The 19,667-nt window shown below is 31.8% G+C and overlaps 3 protein-coding genes across 3 annotated transcripts; 1 reads left to right on the top strand and 2 right to left on the bottom strand.

Annotated features, from left to right (window-relative positions):
• Positions 1-2,120: 2,120 nt before the first annotated feature.
• Art3 (arginine methyltransferase 3) lies at positions 2,121-7,077 on the bottom strand. The gene is made up of 8 exons (XM_018551694.1): positions 7,008-7,077; positions 6,364-6,690; positions 5,975-6,150; positions 5,748-5,906; positions 3,815-4,002; positions 3,468-3,694; positions 3,012-3,371; positions 2,121-2,262 (listed from the first exon to the last, which is right to left on the bottom strand). The coding sequence occupies exons 1-8, from the start codon at positions 7,021-7,023 to the stop codon at positions 2,156-2,158; spliced, it is 1,560 nt and encodes a 519-aa protein (XP_018407196.1). The 5' UTR covers positions 7,024-7,077; the 3' UTR covers positions 2,121-2,155.
• Positions 7,078-9,233: 2,156 nt separating this feature from the next.
• On the top strand, positions 9,234-11,151 carry LOC108783157 (uncharacterized). The gene is made up of 4 exons (XM_018551650.1): positions 9,234-9,478; positions 9,563-9,757; positions 10,204-10,717; positions 11,074-11,151. The coding sequence occupies exons 1-4, from the start codon at positions 9,390-9,392 to the stop codon at positions 11,149-11,151; spliced, it is 876 nt and encodes a 291-aa protein (XP_018407152.1). The 5' UTR covers positions 9,234-9,389.
• Positions 11,152-13,116: 1,965 nt separating this feature from the next.
• On the bottom strand, positions 13,117-18,333 carry DNApol-eta (DNA polymerase eta). Its single transcript, XM_018551662.1, has 8 exons — positions 18,268-18,333; positions 18,017-18,192; positions 16,575-16,709; positions 16,175-16,383; positions 15,931-16,097; positions 15,620-15,843; positions 15,399-15,522; positions 13,117-15,305 (listed from the first exon to the last, which is right to left on the bottom strand). Exons 2-8 carry the CDS (start codon positions 18,151-18,153, stop codon positions 13,917-13,919), a joined length of 2,385 nt encoding a protein of 794 aa, XP_018407164.1. The 5' UTR covers positions 18,154-18,192; positions 18,268-18,333; the 3' UTR covers positions 13,117-13,916.
• Positions 18,334-19,667: the final 1,334 nt, after the last annotated feature.

Raw genomic sequence — 19,667 nt, forward strand, 5'->3', positions numbered from 1 at the left:
TCTACAAAATACTATTTTGAACATTTTATTTTTATTATTTTTGTAGAAATTACACTCATTTATCCATTTTTCGAAGACGTGTGAGGTGATGTTTTAATTTAAAATTTACTGTATTATTTTAAATTATTGCAAATTTTCAAACTGACAAAAATAACGCTAAATAGTCAGATAAAATGAATTAAAAGTAGGTTGTTTTATAGAGTTATATGCGCATTTCATAAATATTCAAAGTTTTCGGGTTCCCCCCCCCCCCGAAAACAGAACTCTACGATAATTTTATATTTTTTACTTTTACATGAAAAATCACTGTTTTCTCGGTTATATCGCGATTTCCAGAACACTCTGTGTATACGAATAGCTATCATTAAAAAGGCACAAATGTAAATAGCTATTGGATCAATAATTATTCTGTAATTATCACAAATATTTAAGAAAATTTTATATATCACTTGCGAAAGAGAGAAAAAGTATTATACATATAAATATATATATTAATATTACTATGTGTATTAATATATATTTTATATATAAATATTAATGTGTATGTATGTATAGTTTCAGCATAAAAATGAAGATCTAGAGTTCCAAAGCACATAAGTTAGATTTCCGATTTAAAGGGATCCCAAAGCAGTTTGCTGTATTACCGATTAAACACATAATTTTTGTATAACAATTACATTTTACCTCTGGGATGTTATAACTTTCTCTCTCACATAGATGTTGACTTCACGTTTGGTACATGGATAATATAGGCAATTTCGCTGTCATGTATATGTATATGTTCTAAGCAGGGTTGGGTAGTAACTAGTTAAAACGTTAAAAGTTAAAAAAAGTTAAAAAGTTAATAACTTTTAACTTAACTTAGTTAATTTTAAACGCATTAAATTTTAACTTAACTAAGTTACTTTTAAACGTTAACTTTATAACTTTTTTTTAAAGTTAAAAAATTGTTTTGTCTTTTAAATATCTTAGAAAAATAATAAGATATAATAAGACTAAGACCGGAATCCATGGTCCGAACATAATCTAAATCTCAAGGAATGTCTTAAGATGCTAATACACGACTCTCTGATTGGTTCATGCACTAGTTTAATACCATCTCAAATCTTGAGTAACGTCTATGGATTCTAAGAGCGTATATTCTGTTCATATTTTAAGAAAATATTTCATATTTTAAAATCTTAAGTAATTTCTTAAGATGCTATAATACGGCCCTCTAATTGGCTTATGCGGTTGTGCCTTATGTTATAAACCTTAGTCCGGATCTACAATAAGTGTTTTAAACCTTAAGTCATAAGAAATTGACTAATTACAGTCAAATATTAGTTACTACTTAATTTAGACATTGCTTAACAATAATTCGCTTTTAAATAATTAAATAAGATAATAAATAAAAAATAGATAACAAATATAAATGTGTCATTACAAGTTTCGGCTCTCGGATTGAGCCCTCCTCAGACATTAAAAAACATTAAGGATGTCTAAATTAAGTAGTGACTATAATTAAATGTCTTATTGTTTGAACAAATATTTTTTTGACTCATATCGCCCTTGACATCATTTATTTATTTTTAGATAACGAATCATGATTTCTTTTATATTAAAAATTAGGACATTTTAATCTAAAAAATAATTTTTTTCGAAATTAACTTTTCTTTCAACTTGAGTTAATTCAATATTGACTTAACTTACGTTAATTTTTTATTCCTTCAACTTTTAACTTAACTTTATTAATTTTGTAAAGCCATTAACTTTAACTATATTTAGTTAAAAAAAAACATTAACTTACCCAACCCTGGTTCTAAGAAGCTGTGCAATTTATACTAATGAAATAGTAGCTGTTCGCAGATTAGTAGTTTGTATGAAGAAACAATGTGGAATTCTTAGAATTGAACTTGGAAGTCCAATTAAAACGTTATTGTAATATAAAAATTTATGTGGATATGTGCGATACGATTAATCGTCTTTAAGATCCCCTTAAGTATAAATGGACACTACAGATTTTATATATTATAGATTCAAATTGGAAATGGTAAGAGAGATCAAGTTTAAGCGAATATTCGTGAAAAAGAACGTTCAATGAAAATCAGAACATTATAATGCGATAGCTTTCTGTTGGCACATGCGACTATTAGTATCTTGGCATATTCAACGTTTAATCCAGAAAATACGTCTGAGAGAAATTTTTGATATGAATAATGACCATTAAGCCTCGGATGTTACAGTGTCTTCGGCAGACTAATGTGCCGTTTATAACTTCACCTATAAAATAAATATACAGATATTATATTTTAATTATAACATATATATATATATATATAATTGCAAATTATATTATTATATCGTTTCAAAATATACTTTAAAATGTCATTTGTATTTACATTAACTTATCTTTCATTCTAAAAAAAATTAATAACATAAGATAATAAAAAATTAATAACATAAAATAATAAAAAATTAAATGACAATTTGAATATACGCTTCTGAATATTCTCAAAGAATAAAAAAAATTATTAAGGCAACATATTTTCCTAGAAAATTATAATATAATGAGATTACACGAATAAAATTCGATTCAAATATTTCACAGTACTCTAGATAAAGTAATTATCTATCTTATCAACAATCGAAAAAATGATTAATTATTTTATTTAAGAAGAGTATTTGAATCGAATTTAAATCACGCTACTTTGAAACTTTTGTATAAACATAAATTTTTAATTCTGAAAATTTTTCAAAGATGTGAGAAGATAATGTCTCACTTGATCTTATTTTGAAGATACGTATCTCGAAGAAAAATAAATATAGATATTAAAACGTTATTTCAAATAAAACAATGCAATTATAATAAAATATAATATATAATTAAATTATATAATAGTACATTAATATTACAATTATAAAATTTTATTTTAAATGATATTTTAAAACGACATTCAGAGCAAAATATTATAATTATAATACTAACTACATATTAATTTATAATTATAGTAAATAAACATATATCTTACCTTCAGTTATACTAATGGGTTCGCTTAAAGAAAATACCGTTTGTTTCCAATGTGTCGGAGTAGAACAGGGACCTGTACTGAAATGAATCGGATTGTCGAGATCAAAGAAAATGTCGAAATAACCGATTATTGCGGTTAATGATCCTGTTTTCTTCACATTCAATGTGAAAGGAGACGAAAAATTGATGCAATCCGTAGTGACTTTGTATAAGTCAAAGGCTTGGATCTCGGCGATGCTCGTTATTAAGTGATCAACATTACAGATCTCTATACTGGGTTCACGCAATGCTTCCGCTTTCATACAGCTCATTTTAAAACCATATACATTTGACCAATAATCAACCAACTCAATATATCTCTCTACACAGAAACAACATCTATTATTTTTCAAATACGAGATCTCATCATGATATATATCTTGTAACACTGTAGTAACAATTACACTGTAATACATACTTGTGTCACTACTTCCCACAATACTAATTGTACATCTGTTTGGAAGAATTGTTCCACCAGGCGTCAAATAATGGTCCCTAGCATAAATAACTGTATCCAGCATTCCTTCAAACAAGAGAAAATATCCCATCCACTCGGATATTATTGCATCCACTTTGTCTACCCCTATACTAATATCTTCCAGACGACCTCTTTTTAAAGTAATTATATCGCTGAGATTGTTCTCTCTGAAATCAATCAATATATTTTATTATTATAATTTTCCTTATATGGAATCTAAATGAAAATAGGAGCTATCTAACTTGCATAATCTTTCAATACAATTTATTATATATATTTAAATATACCTTACAATATCCATAGCATGATATATCACATCAGACTGATCGACACTAATAACTTTACTGCAACCAGATTTTGCCGCAAACATCGACAGAATACCAGTTCCGCAACCAACGTCCAACATTATACAATCATGGAACTTGTTAGAATTTGTTAATAATGCATCACGATAGCTCTCTGTTCGTGTTTTATCCTAACAAAATGTATTTCTATCACTTTTTCGTAACTAAATATTATTAGTTAATAAAAATATATGAAAGAGGCTCCTATGAATAAATCAAATAGTAAAATAAATTGCCGTTGAGAGCCAACACAGGTTGACAGTGTGTAATGAAATTTATTTAGTTATATAAAAATTGTATACGTTTCGACCTTAATCCAGGTCGTTTTCAATGCGTAAATTACACTATAATCTTAAAAAAATTTCAATGGAGTAAAGAGTGTCAAAACTGTGTACAATACAAAAAAAACTAATAACTATATGGTGTTGTCCAATTGTAATCAAATCACGATCATATTGAGGTGCAAAATTTACTGAAATATATAGTGTGATTGTGTCAAATTTTTATAAAAAATTAAAAATTAATACAAATGTTTAAATAATGATAACGTAGCATGATAAAAAAACTCACATGATTGTCGAGAATTTGAAAAGCATATAATTATTGTCAGATTCCCAGAGCCGTAGCTACCGGGCGGGCAATGCGTGTATCACACGTAGGTCCTTTTTTATGAGGGTGCCAAAATCATAAGTTGCCAAGGCGCCTTACAATTAATATATATTAAATGGACCGAACTAATTTGTACTCCCAATAATACACTAGACTAATAGTGTACACTAGTGTTTGTGTTTCTTATTTTAAAAACTCCATATTAAAGCTCAGATTAGTGGATTATATTCAATAATTTTGAATCAGTGGATAATCAGAGCAATCCTCCTTGAGGATGGCTAAAAACAATAACCGAAATGTCCAAATGTCTATGTAATTACATATCATGTGTTTATTAAATATAATATATTTAATAAACATTTTTAAAAATATATATTAAAAACTCTTTCTACAAATATTTGCACTTCGATTATCGCGTCTCCATATTAGTCAAATTTAAATTTTTTCTTTTTTATTAAATTATAAGCAGTCTATTATTAATTATTATATTGTATTCCTTTACTTTATGTAATATGAGGGGGAGAGGTGCCTAGTACCAAGCTTACACGCAGGCGACTTTATACCCAGATACGGCCCTGCAGATTCCATTAATTACACAGTTTACTGACGAAACAAAAAAATAAAGAAATTAATAATTAATGAGCAAAAATTGTAACTGGTTAAAAGTAATTAAATACATATAAATAAAGAAAAAGATAAAAGAGAATATCCATAGAATTATAACTTACATGGAAGTGCAAAATGAATTTAATCGATGTTGAGTCGTCAAAGGTAAAATGTGAAATAAATATTAATTTTAAAAAATTGAAGAAATGTAGCCTCAATCAGAAATGAATACATATATCCCTAGACCTTCATAAATGTAGTCAATATCCTGAAGATATCTTGTACTCAAGAAGACTAGAAACCAGGAGAGTCAACTCGGTGCCAATAGCGTTAGAGCAGATGAGGCAAAAAGTGACGGATAACTTCCGCCACTCTTGCGCTTCGTTAGTCCTCTCTGTCGCTCTGTCTATATAGTCGTTTTCAATTCGTGACTGCACATGTCAAACAAACCTTAGGCCTGTTCTTTTTCTCTGCACTGTGCCCACAGTGCAAACAGTGCAGGTAAAAAGAACAAGCCTCTTGTTTCCTTGTTTCTTTCACATAATGTGCAATGCCACTGTGCATTGTGTGAATAACCGCGGACGTTTTTTAACTTACCTTCACCATGCTAGTTGACTCTCCTGGTTTCTAGTCTTCTTGCTTGTACTATTACAGAACTTACATTCAACATTTCGTGATGTATAGCAAAGTGACTGTATGTATTGAAATAGCCTTCATCAACATTAGAATTATGAGCGTTAACTGGAACATTCTGTTCTTTTTCGTCTAAATCATCACCCAGTATTAATTTCTGAGCCTTTTCTTTCATCTCCTCCATTTGCTGAAAAAGCAATTTTTTCATTATATTATGCCACATATTGAAATATGTATAATGATTATTAGCTATACCTGCTTTAGTAGAAAACATGTTGTCTCACTTTCCTTTAGCTGAGATTTAAGTGATCTGATAATTTTTTGCATATCTTCATACTGTGTCTTTGATAAAGTCACGCTATTGTCACTTTGCATCTGTTTTATGTCTCTTTCTTCACTCACATTCTTAATTTGGATGAGATCTTCAATATCTATATTATATTAAATAATAAAATTTATAACTTAGGGCGTAATATACATAATATAATATTTGTAATTCTGAGCTCAAGTGTGTCAGTATATCTTTCTTTATTTCCATAAATAAAAAGGAAAGCAATAGACATGAATGCAAAGCCCAGAATTATAAATTTTGAAAAACATAATGCCATCAATAATATAATAGTCTTAATTCTTTATACACTTGCCATACATTAACCATGGATCATCTTCCACTACAGGACATAGATACTCGTCTTTCTCCCAAGCCTCTACATCTAGTGTACTCAGTAGTTCTGGTAAAATGTCCTTGCGACGAATAAAATTGATTAATTTGATATATGAATAAGTGTCATGAATATGTTTCTTTATAAAATCACAGAAGTCGAACTTGTGAAAGATCTCAATATGGCTCAATGCAGAGGGAAATCCGTTAATACTTTCCATACAAAACAAACACAAAATGTCATGGTAATCCTCACCATTTTCTTCCCAATCATCCCCACTGTCGCTATCACTTGACATGCCATTATGTTCTAAAACAAAAATGTAAAATATATTTGGTATTTACACATAGATACAGACTATTATTTTAAGAAAGCATATATATGATTAATATAAGAGTTTAAAATTAAAATATATCTTTTTTCTGTTTCACGCCAAGTTAAATATTCCATAATCAGATACCAACAAGAAATATCAGGAGACACGACAGTCTTGGCGTTAATAGTATTTACATCGTATAAATTAACTATTTGACTTTTTTGCTGATTGCTGCGCAAGATAGATTAAATGTATGATTATTTCCTGTTATTTCGCGATTCACTATGTGAGACTTTCAGTAACGTTTTACCTAATTTTGCCATCATAAGCCTCGTCTTTCTAAACGATGTTAACCACAAAATCGAAACAATCTCGTCATGCGAGTCGAGCACGTGTTAACGACAACGACTGATCCATGGTGGAAATAACAAGGTGAACCAATGCGCGGAGACCCGAGATCTCAACCAATCAGAGATTGGGCAATTCGTCCGGCGCGAGTTACGAAGCTCATAAAAGTAAAATAAACATGAAGAAAAAATATCTCTATAAATAACATTATATTCCCTGAATTATCTTTCTTATCTTATGCATTTAGGTGCTTTTTCATGCGCAGCACGCTGCAGCAGCAATTCGTTACTATTGGTTAAGAATTTTATGTAAGCTAGATGACGCACTTCCGGCGCAAAATACATTTTGCCGCAGTTCGTTGAAGTTGAACCGAACGAACAGCAAGCGGCAAAATCGAGGCAATATTATTTATTGCAATAAATATTAGGAAAATTAACGAAGAATGGCTTCGGATAAGGTACGAATGTTTGTAAATTAGATCATTTTATACTTTACACTTTACTTTTTCAAATTTGTGGTAAAGTATAAAATGATCTAATTTACAAACATGTATCCGTACCTTATCCGAAGCCATTTTTCGTTTATTTTCCTAATATTTATTGCAATAAATAATATTTTTATAATGAAACGACGGACATATTGTACGCTTTCTCGATTTTGCCGCTTGCTGCTTGCTGTTCGTTCGGTTCAACTTCAACGAACTGCGGCAAAATGTATTTGCGCCGCAAGTACGTCATCAAGTTTACATAAAATTCTTAACCAATAGTAACGAATTGCTGCTGCAGCGTGCTGCGTATGAAAAAGTACCTTTTGAGGAAAAAAGGTTTACATATAAGGAAACTTGTAAAGAACTTGTTTTATTAAGGACCGATTGTTCCATCTTTCGGTAAAGTTTACCTGTTAGGTAAATCTAGAGGCCTAGAAAACAGAGATGCGACATTGCATCGGTTGGGTTAGGTAACTACCGCCATTTTAATTCAATATAAGTGCTCTTGACCAATAAGCTGATGACAGTTGATCCAAAAGGTAGAAAGATTAGATTAGGTTAGGTTAAGTCCGATATTAAATATTCACACAAATAAGAATACTTACACCATAATAATAGTTTTTTTATTGCACTTCGACACTGTATCGTCTAAATTTTTCTCTATATATATGTACATACGTTATAAAACTATATCTATTAGATGCAATAGTGAATTAAAATGGCTCTCTGATCACGTGATTTAGACAGCCAATCAAGCCATACCCTTCAATGACGCATCTCTGTTTTCTTAAGTCTCTAGATAAATCTGGCAATCCGCGCACGTGATTGGACAATCTTGCTACTTACCTAAAGCCTTGTGTCCACGATACTAAAAATCGGTCCGAGATCTAGGATAAAGGAAAAATTGACCAATTACATTGGTCATGTGACCAAATTGTTCAAATGTGATTTGTTAATTCTTTCTTCATCCGAGATCTCGGACCGATTTCTAGCATCGTGGACACAAGGCTTAACAGGTAAACATTACCAAAAGATGGAACAATCGAACCTCAATAATACATTTTCCAGGAAAAACAGGGTGTCTACGGATTTGGACGGAGAAAATTCTTTGACATTTCCTGATTGTGAAAAAGTTCCTTGACTTTTCCTTTCCTATTTCTTCTCATAATTATTAAAGAATCTTTTCCAAGACAAAATAAATACCAAGTAAATATAATATTAAAAACTTATATGTAATACAATGATCTTCATTAGAATCAAAAATTTAGGAAATATAATGTTTTTTATAATCAATAATATTCAGACTGAACGTGTTTTGAAGTATGTGTTTGTTTACAGGCTTCCAGCCACTGCTAAACTGCTTCCTCAGTTCCAGCTTTTGGGGGAAAGAAAACATATTTATTTTCTCTTTGTCGCGACCACTCTTATTTCTATAATTGATGACACAGCACGTCGGCACAATGCAATCGAAATTGTCATATATACACATAAAATATCTTGGCTGTGTGCTTACAGCATTAAGCGGGGAGCACAGACTTTTGCATAACGCATAAACCATATACATAAAGAATTTGATTGGTCCATTGACTCATGCATAAGAAAATGGACCAATGAAATTCCTTATGCACATGCTTTATGCGTTATGCAAAAGTCTGTGCTCCCCGCTTAAGCATTACAGGAAAAAGGCCGCCATGGCCGCTTTCAGGTTTGAAGTGGATTTATGGAATGTTTACACCGGTTTCGCTCTACTCCGCTGAGAAAGGAGGATTGAAATCGATCGAAACTAATCCGTTTACACCCAAGAAACTAGGCCAGAAAACTTGTCGAAATCTTTGACTATATAAGTCAAAGGTCGAAATGGTTGCATATTGCTTCGTCGAAGGCTGCACTTCAAGCAAATATAAAAAGAAATCCGAGAAACATAAATGTGTTGTGCCTATGTATGGGTACGTTTACAATTAACCTTAAATAGACATACATATATATATTTAGTTATTGTAGAAAATAACCTTTTATTTATATTTTTCCAGATTTCCCAATAATATAAAAATAAAAGAAAAATGGATGAACGCATTACTTGTTTTAAATAAGCAAAGTACAAAACCATCTAAGCACAGTAAAATCTGCTTAAAACATTTCTCAAAAGAACAAACTGAAAAAAATGGATTACAAACCGTTCGTTTAAGAAAGAATGCTGTTCCAAATATATTTCCGAATGCAGAAAGGTAAAATATAATAAAAAATATTTATAATAAGCAAGGGTAACAAAATCATAAAGTTACTTTGTCTTTTTCTAAAAAAAAGTTACTCAATGTCATTACTCATAACTCAAAATAATGAGTCGTTTACTGTTTTCATTATTTTCTTCTTAACATTAATAGAGTATTACATACGTGCAGTAAATATAAACTATCATGTGTATCTTTTAGTAAAGGAATAAGGCTTAAAACGTGATAAATATGACATATTCAGGAAAAACATTTTTGTCATTTAATAATACATTTTCATACATTTGTATTAGAACTATATAGATAAAAACTTATTAAACAGAAAAATTTTTTTGAAGGAACAATTTTATTATAGAAGGCAATATATTTTTCATGCTTAATATTATATAAAATTTGAAGAGCTTTTCTAAATAAAATTGTTTATTAATTAAATATTTTTACAGTGAAGACAGAGAAATTTCTAAAAATGCAGACAATTTTGATCCTGACAACGAAAAAGAATTGAATCCTAAAAAAGAAATTGAAAAATGTCAAATAAACGAACTAACTAATCAAGATTTCAATAATTCATCGAAATGCAATAAAGCTTGTAAAATTAATTTAAATGAGCTACAAAAAAATATTGAAGAAACACCAGCAAGTCATCATTGCAGCGAAGAAGTTGGGTTCTCTTCCAATATGCAAATTATGGAATGCATTGTGTCTCAAGCTACTAAAATTGAGAAGATCAGATATGTTGGAGACTTAACAGATGCCATAATAGAAAATATGTCTCGAGATAAACTAATAAAAGTCGTTAAAATGTTAAAAGAAGTGACAAGAAAAAAAGATATCATTATAAAACGTTTGCGAAATCAACTTTCATATTCAAAAAATAAATTGAACACCTTAGGCATATTATTAACAGATTTAAAACAAAAATATAGTCTTCCTTCTAACTTTTGCAAGACATTACAGGTAAATAAAAATTAAATTCCTATTATACATATCTAATTTTTGTATATAATGTACTAAAGCTGTTTCTATGTTCACTGCGAAAATGTATAGTATATGGTATGTAACTTGAATTATATGTTTGTAGTACTTGCAGTGAATAACGGAACGTAACCTAATTGTAATTATAATTGTAATTCTAATCAATAATCATGATTTATTGTTAGATTTGTATATTAACTTAGGCCCGGTTCCACCAATGTTAACTGCCCAGATAACAAATCGTTCTTTTGCATTATAACAGAAATAGGAGCTTAGCACAAGTTTCCTTTTAATTGTCATCATATTGCTATTATCAAGAAAATAGTAATTTCGTTTAGGGCAACCTAAAAGCATTATGCGGACAACAGTTGCTTGCGCAAATGAAGGAAGATTTTGTAGCATACTTATTGCCATAAAAGTTGTCACAGTTTGTTGGAAATCATTTTTGTAGAATATTTAGTACCCATTTCCGTTAATTGAATGGAAGTATATGTAATAGGCAGATAATAATTGTTTGATATGTTAGCGGTTGGCGGCTTTCGGGCATCATCGTTTTTGTTCGTTCGTCGGCTCGTTCGTTACGATTCAGATTTGGCCAATTTGGCGCGGTCGCATCGCAGATCGGATGCTTATTGTTGTGAGCTATCGAATAAAGTCTCGAAATGCAGCAAGTGAGTTTTATTACGTGAAACCTTTGTTACAACTGCTTCACCGCCGCAACAACGGCTGCTACGACATAAAGTGGCTTCGTAATTGGCGAAACTGTAGAGACGCGTTGTCTCGACCACGCTTCCCGATACCGAGCATTTCGGGAAAGCGCGTGGGGCCTTACGCTGCTGTAATTCAGCCGGGCGTTAACGGCCAAATTCACAAAAACTGAACAATATATATATGTGTATATATTATATATATGACATATGCGATTATTAATTTATATATACAGGGTGTTCATTTGAAAACTTTACAACTGATGATTATCTCGAAAAAATATCACCTTTAAAATGTCACCAGATTACTGGCAACTTAACTTACACAGAAATTGTTTCCGTTATATTGTCCTGTGATTTCCAATAATTTAGATTACATGATCGGTTTGTAAGAGGGCAACTGTTGCCATCAAATTGCTCATAACTGTTGGTGGCAATAAAAATTGGCAATCCACTAGGCAAAATCGGAAGCCTCTTTCCTCAATATTGAAAACAACTACAGCAAAGCAATTTTAAGCAATCTGACAGCAACTTACAAGCAACTTGCTACCTGGGTGTAATCTCCAATATTAACTATAATATTAACTATAATCTTTAATAATTCGAAGAATTATAAAAAGATGAACAGTTAACCGAGATAAAAAAAATATTACATTGGTGAAATTATTATTACTGATATATGTCTTCTTATTATTACTGATTATTAATACTGATTGTATCAATGTTAATTTTTATCTACATTATCGCATTATAGACATATAATAAGCATCAAAACATTTCTATATCATAACATGTATGATATGTATTACTATTTATAATTTTATACAGATATACGTATATTACAATTTAACTCGTGATAGTACTGCGAGTTTTAAATATACGTTATACTAGTCAACAGTCGGTAGTATTTAAAATAATTTTTTAAAAATATATATCAAATATATATATGTATTTTTAATATGTATTTAAATGATTGTTCGGTTTAACGGTGAGCCGGGTGAGGGGGGGGATGTGCGACTCGCGTCTGCCCTTCCACGTCAAAACAATCCCCAAGGCTGCTTTCACTAACCGTCTAATATTAACACGTCGATTTTAGAATAACATATTTATTTTTTATTCGTTAACGCAATCGTGTATTACAAAACAAAATTATTAAATAAATGTAAAATTTTGGAATCACCTCCGCCTTCCGCTGTCCCCCTCACTTCACCGTGCGAGGTCCAAATGCCGCACGATGTTCGAGCGACTTTTGATCACAAATAAAAATTAATAAATTATTACTCAAAATAATTGCCTATTTAATATTAATTTATTTGAAATATATTATATAAATTACGTCTGTTATTTACAATATCATGTTTATAATTTTTTAAATATTTCTTTGTTTTATATTTCCGACTCGTCCAGTTGTTTATTTAAATATTTGAAATATACTTATTATATAAATTGCTATAATTAATTTCGATATAATGAATACATTACAATGATTTGTTAAAGAAATAATAAATTTATTTCATTTTTCAATTGTGATAAAATATATACAATTCAACAAAAAATAGGGAACACTTTAAAATTCGGACACACTAAAAATTGGAAATATTCAAAACACTGTAACTCGATGAAAAATCATTGCAGACAAAAAATTAAAAAAGCGTTTTAAAGATTGAAATCTTTACTCACGAAATCTGTATAATTGAAATTTCAATATGACTGATCTTTTACGGAGTTATGCCTAGTTCACACTGGATGCGATGGGCGATGAACGACGAGCGATATTCAATAAAAACTTTGTTTTTGCTCATACGACGATGTAAAGCAGAGTTTTTATTGGTTATCGCTCATCGCGTCTAGTGTGAAATAGGTATTATACGGACACAAATGAATATCTGTTAAATCTGATGCACAAACTTTACAAAGGTCTATGGCGTGAGGTAAAAATTATATAAAAATGCAGTTTACAGCAATCGAAAGAGCGAATCTTTACGTTAAATTAATTTTTTTAATGAACGTTGTACGATTTTTTTCATCGAGTTATCAAACGTTGAAACCATATCACTTCAAATTATTACAATAATTTAAAAAATCGATTTCTTCGAAACTATGGGCCAATGGCTGAAACAGCCGGACACGGTTTGTTTTTTTTTTTTTCGCCCAAGAACAGCCTGTAAAAAAACGCATAAAAATCTCCGATATCGTCACCTGGTTCTTTCTGTTAGTCTCAAAAATTTCTGTGTTAACTAATTATATAATAGATTTTCTGTCTTTAAACTACATTGTACATTTTTACATGTTATATGATATATACAAATATACAATATTTAGCTTACAATTTTTTTCTGGAGACACAGTGCGATCGCGATTGATACAAATAAATTATCAGAATGATATTATTAGCGATAAAATATCGTAAAACATTGGATTCACAAGCACGGTTTCGAAAGAAACGTAGTTGCCGATCGAGAATCCCTGTTAGGTTAACAAACATTTGATGTTTGACGCTTTGTGAAAATGTTAACTTCATCATCCTCAAGTTTTCTTTTCACGTTTCCATTCTCACTTGATGTCGGCTTATTAATCTCCTGGTACAAGTTTTGCGCGACGTGGAAATCCATATGTTCGCTAAACTTTGTTATAGGTATCATTTGATTGCACTCAACACACCGTTCTAAAGGCACATTATGCTCGTCCGAGTTGGTCTTAATCAGGAAATTGTATAGGGGACTGCGCTTTTTGTCGCTCTTGCCTCTAAGTTTTGCCTTGCTGGGTCTTCTTTCTGTCTTCGGCAACTCCCGAACAATCTTAACGTTTTCTTGTTTCTTATCTCGCGATTTTATATACAATTTTGCTTCCTCCTGTAAATTGATTGGCAACAGAGACAGGATGTCTGAATCCATATTGTCCAAGTCTGGAAATATATCTTGTAATCGTATCAAAGAATCTTGTGCAGAAGTTCTTTTGGTATTCTCCTCTGTAGACTCTTCATTGTTGCTATTTACATGCCTTGTGACAGGTTTTTCATAAACATTTACTTGTCCATGTAAATCTGTATTGTAATCATTGATATTCTCATCATTCATGTTTTTTTCACACACATCAGACACAATCAATTGTTTTCTGCATTTTGATTCTTTCATAGTATTGGCACTTTCGTCAACATTATTATAACATTTTTTCTCCTCTGTTTTATATATGTTCATAAAAAAGGAATCTTGAAAATCATTATTATTTATTACCATACCTGATAGACGTTTGTTCTCTGTTTTGATCTTGTCGCGCTCATTGCACACTTGGATTAGTTTGGAAACTCTTTTTGACGTAGGTGAATCCTCTGCGCTTGTATTTAAGTTATTGACTCTCTTGTTTTCCTTCATTGTTCCTTCATTAGTCTTTGCGATTAATTCTTTGACTTTCTGAGACTCTGTCTCTGAGATCTGTCCTTTACTTTCTAATAAATAAACTTCTTTGCTATTGAAAGGAGTCTTTTCTTCTGCTTCTGAATTGGACATCAAACTTGTATCTCTATGTGAATTTAAAATGATTTTCTCCTCGTCTTTCGATTTGGTATTTTTAAAAAATTTCAAGAAGCTACCGCTTTCTTTTGATGATACAAATTTAGTAACAGAAATGCCCATGAATGCCACCGGGCACTGTGTGGACTTAGTGATAACGTCCACGCATTGATTCGCCATTTTCTCCGGTTTGTACGAGTTCAAGGTAAGTGAGCGCGTTTGAGATACAGTGCTTCTATTGTGATAATAATGGTAAGAGATTACGAGCAGTGTGGCACGTCGTTGATTCTCCACAAAATCCTCTTCAAGCCGTTCGCACACTTCCGCTGCCAGATCTCCGGCCCAATGCTTCAACTAAACATGAAATATATACCTTTTTCGTGCAATCCAACATCAAATTTTTTAATTCTTTATATAATATTAAAAATCATATTTTGATAATTTTACCACTTCTAATGAAGTAATAGCTTGCTTCCCAGGAAATTTTTTACACGCTCCGATAGACTTTGCCAATAGTCTATTGGTAACAGGCTCATCATCTATACCTCGAGCAATATTATACAGCCAAAATCTGAAGAATTAAAATTATGAGAATTATATTAGAAATGACAAATCATAAGTTATTATCGTTGAAACTTCGCTCATACAAAAAACAATTTTACATTTACCCTGTCTTTTCGTCAAAGTGTTTTTTTAATTGTTCCAAAGAATATTGTAACAGATCTCCCATAACTTTACAACCAAGAGACTCTACCACAACATCACCGAATTTTCCACCGAGATTTCGCACCTTTTTCACTGGAAGCGTCGAATACAAGCTTGAAACAGCTGCTTCAGGCAAAATTGTTTGGCGATTCGGTTTATGTAATCCACATGCTAGTTTTGCCAATATCTGTAAGTTAATCAGAATATGTGATTAATATGCAAATCATTAAAATATGGCACATAGTAAAATAGAGAATATAAAAAAGATATTAGCTTTGTTATGTGCAATTCCAGCAGAACATTTGAAACTAGTTTCTTTACATATACTATCTCTTATCTCTTCAACTATTATACCAGCTACGGCAAGTCTCTGAGCTTGAACATCATGCAGTTCTCTAAAAGAATCCAATATCCAAGTTTGTAGACCTTGACACCTTTCCTCTATAAAACCATAATGCATTTGTTTGATACATGCAACATCCAAATCATTCACTTTAAGTGTCAGAAGTAACTTTTACCTTCATCATTTTTACCAATTTCCGAATATCCTACGACATATGTATTTCTAAGAAATGCTATTAGTTGTTTTGGAGAAATTTTGGATTCAGTTAATCTCTTATCAACAATATCCGTAATGTCAAGATATGCTTCATCAACACTAGCACGCTCTATTACATTACAATGCTTTTTTATAACTTTGATAACCTCGTGACCAGCTTTTCTATATCTGTATAATACAAATTATTAAATTCATTAAATTCATGTACCTAATAATTTTTTATTATACATATATTAAGATTTTCAGAAGAACTCGACATCAAAAAAAAGAAAAAATATCAAACAAATAAATTAAGTTATGAAATACAAATAATTAACATATTATGTTCATACAGATTTATTCTAAATGCAAACTATTACCTAGATGTATCTGCTTTTCCACGAAGGCATGGTACACTGACTAGAACTATATCTGGACACTTCTCTTTAGCTTCTTTGCCTCTCATATGTCTGGTTACTCCAAGACTTCGTGCTTCATAATTAACAGCTATTATCCTGCAGCCAACCAATAAATATTACTAATATAATCATATCTAGTCCTAAAATCAATAAATAATGCTTTCATATAAAAAAATTGGCAAGTCTTTTCAATGGAGCTGTGGTAAATTTTTTATGATGAAGACAGGATAATTTATAGACTGTGATTCTATTTGATCATAATAATCTTACAATGAGATATTCAATAAAGAAAATAAATAAAAATCCTTGACTGTCAAAATGTTGTTAAAGATGTAAAATTGTGGTCACAATTTATACAAAGTGTTCTGGGATCATAATTTAATCGACTATAAACAAATAATTTTTATAAATTTTGCGTGTATATATATATATATATATAAATACAATATTAGAAGAATTTTGACATGATATTTAGTCTTTTACATTTAAAGAAGCATATATAAAAAATTGAAAACGCAAGATTTACTCTTCATTTATATATATATATATATAAAAATTATATATAAGGTAATATATCATTAATTTTAATTATAATGAATTAATTATTAAATAATACATTATAAAACAATTGTAACAATTTTCAAAATTTATAGGAATTTAGACAATAGCGATAAAGTCATGTTTATAATTACATTGTCTATTTAAAAAAAAACATTGGTAAACTTTAATCCATATAAAAAACCAAAATACATTTTAAATAACAAGCTATTCTCTGCTTTAAAACAAATCCTCTGCTTTTAAAACAATCTATTGTTTTAAAAACAAAATTCACTGTTTTTGAACAAACAAATTCTCTACATTAGCAGTGAATTTGATTTTTAAAACAGTGAATTTGTGTTTGTAAAAAAGAAAATTGACGTGATTGAAGTATTTATTTTTAGGAATTAATTGACGTTGGATATATGACCACAACGTAAAACATAAAAAAATTTATTTTTAAAATATAAAGATTATTTATATTTATGGAAAATATATATGTACATGTATTTATATATTTTTCACAATATAAATAAATCTTCATCTTATAAAACAAGTCTGTGCTATCTGGTTAACATGTTCAACATTAATTAATTGAAATCAAAGTATATATGTATACATAAATAATAACAGATATCTTAACCTCTAAAGTCTCGAATCTATAACGCTCGATAATTCGATTCACAAGACCGACCGTCGAGTTTTTTTTTCCAGATTCTTTTGTTTTGATTAAATATGCGCCGAATATTTTTATTGAGATTTTAGAGTGGGGTAGGAGGAATATTTAAAATAATCATCTTGAAAAAAGCTTAACCTAAAAAACAGTTAGCGCAAGTGGTCGGATCAAATTAATGAATTTTCCTTACCCGCCCATCTCCCATTGATTGTACTGAACAACAGCAAGAGGCATTCCTTCGTATTGCGGTTGCAACCTGGTTTCGACTTGACAAAAGAAGCAGTCCATGTCGATGAGGACAACGATCCTGCTACTCGAACTCGCCATTTCGTTAGGATATTTATGACTGATCAATCAGAGAGTAACCTGAGAAAAAGAGTACATAAGAGCCTTTTACTTCTCCTATGTTGGCCCAGGTCCTCGTAGACAAAGGCCTTTTACCTTTTAATCGCAAAGGCGCAAAATGTTTCTCTTCTTCTTCCTTTGATTATTCACTTGTAGGTATTGGTATTATTATCGAAAAAGAGCTCCAAGGGCTTAAAGGTAAAAATGCTGACATTATCGACAATTGATATAAATTTGCAATTACATATTAACGCAAATAGCTCGTACATTATTCAATTCATGATTTGTTATTACATAAATGCTCCGTAAATAAGTATGCATTAATATATTACAATTTTTTTCTCTACAATTATCATCTCTGTTAATCACTTTAGGCTCGGTTGTACCAACATTACTTGCTTAAAACTCTATCTCGCATTAAAGCCGAAAGAGAAACAGAGACAGTTTAAGTTCGCTTAAATTCCCGTAAGGATGTCGGTTTTTAATAGTATCTCCGTCGGTGCATTTATTAACCGTTTCGATTACGCCGTTCATTCTCTCGTAGCTTTTCGTAAAATGAAAATTTTCTGCAACGATATAGGCTCACAATTTCGTTACGATACTCATTAACGGATGGCGCCAGGGACTCCGTCGGTCACTTGAGCGCGGCAATTATTTAATGGTTGCCAGGCAACGAAAGAGCGCGACGCGGCGACTCGCGTTCTATCCGAGGTATTGTCGCGTTGAAGCAGCGACGGACACATCGGTGTGGTGGCGGCAGTGGTGGAGAGCTTTCGAAGTTGACTTTAATATATACATTCGTCGTCCAAGAATATCCACGCCGCGACCGCCTCGAGGACAGCCGACGAGGCGTCGAACCGATATACAGGCAGACATTACGCGACGAGTAGCCGTTCAAGTAACATATATACCTTGCGTACCTCATCTCATCATCTCTTCACAGGAGTCGATCCGACAGCCGGTTCGAACTCGTCGAAGAGATCGGTTCCACTCCGCTGTTTTCGCCCGTCGCCGTTCACTCGCCGGTAGCGCTGCTATATACGCGAGCAGAGCGAGTTAAACCGCAAACGGGAATAAACGCGAGGGTGCACGTCCCGAGGAATCGGATTCGGGGAGGAAAAACAGCCGCTACGGCAGTGCGTTTCACCCGGCTCTTTTCTTCGATTTAACGGCCGAATGACAGATCAGCCGTTCACCGTGAACCGGTTTTGACGCACGCACGCACGCACGAGCGGGCGCAGTTGAGGCACGGCTGTGGAGCGTCGGTGGAGCGTGGTGGCCTCGTGTGTGTGTGTGTGTGTGCGCTCGGTCTGTCGCGCGCGCGCATCCACGTTCGGTTTTTAGCTTCCGTTTGTCGTTTGCGCGCGGCAATAGAACACGCAACTGGCGGCGTGGCGCGTCGCGTCACGTCAGAATCGTATACGCGAGCTGTACTCCGAGAGCGCGCGTGAGTGCGTGCATGCGAGCGGGCGCATCTGTCGTGTGTCGTCCCCCCC

Source organism: Cyphomyrmex costatus, unplaced genomic scaffold (genome assembly GCF_001594065.2).
Source record: "Cyphomyrmex costatus isolate MS0001 unplaced genomic scaffold, Ccosl1.0 scaffold143, whole genome shotgun sequence".
Lineage (NCBI taxonomy): Eukaryota > Metazoa > Arthropoda > Insecta > Hymenoptera > Formicidae > Cyphomyrmex > Cyphomyrmex costatus.

Excerpts from the sequence above, each read along its gene's own strand:
- Art3 (XM_018551694.1), bottom strand. Across the intron at positions 4,003-5,747 it reads TACATCACGAAATGTTGAAT|GATAAAACACGAACAGAGAG; the intron begins GTAAGTTCTGTA and ends ACATTTTGTTAG. Across the intron at positions 3,695-3,814 it reads CATGCTATGGATATTGTAAG|AGAGAACAATCTCAGCGATA; the intron begins GTATATTTAAAT and ends GATTGATTTCAG.
- LOC108783157 (XM_018551650.1), top strand. The coding sequence starts at position 9,390 with ATGGTTGCATATTGCTTCGTCGAAGGCTGCACTTCAAGCAAATATAAA. Across the intron at positions 9,758-10,203 it reads ATATTTCCGAATGCAGAAAG|TGAAGACAGAGAAATTTCTA; the intron begins GTAAAATATAAT and ends ATATTTTTACAG. Across the intron at positions 10,718-11,073 it reads ACTTTTGCAAGACATTACAG|GGCAACCTAAAAGCATTATG; the intron begins GTAAATAAAAAT and ends AATTTCGTTTAG.
- DNApol-eta (XM_018551662.1), bottom strand. The coding sequence starts at position 18,153 with ATGGCGAGTTCGAGTAGCAGGATCGTTGTCCTCATCGACATGGACTGC. Across the intron at positions 15,844-15,930 it reads CTGGAATTGCACATAACAAA|ATATTGGCAAAACTAGCATG; the intron begins GCTAATATCTTT and ends ATTAACTTACAG. Across the intron at positions 15,523-15,619 it reads CACTTTGACGAAAAGACAGG|ATTTTGGCTGTATAATATTG; the intron begins GTAAATGTAAAA and ends TTAATTCTTCAG.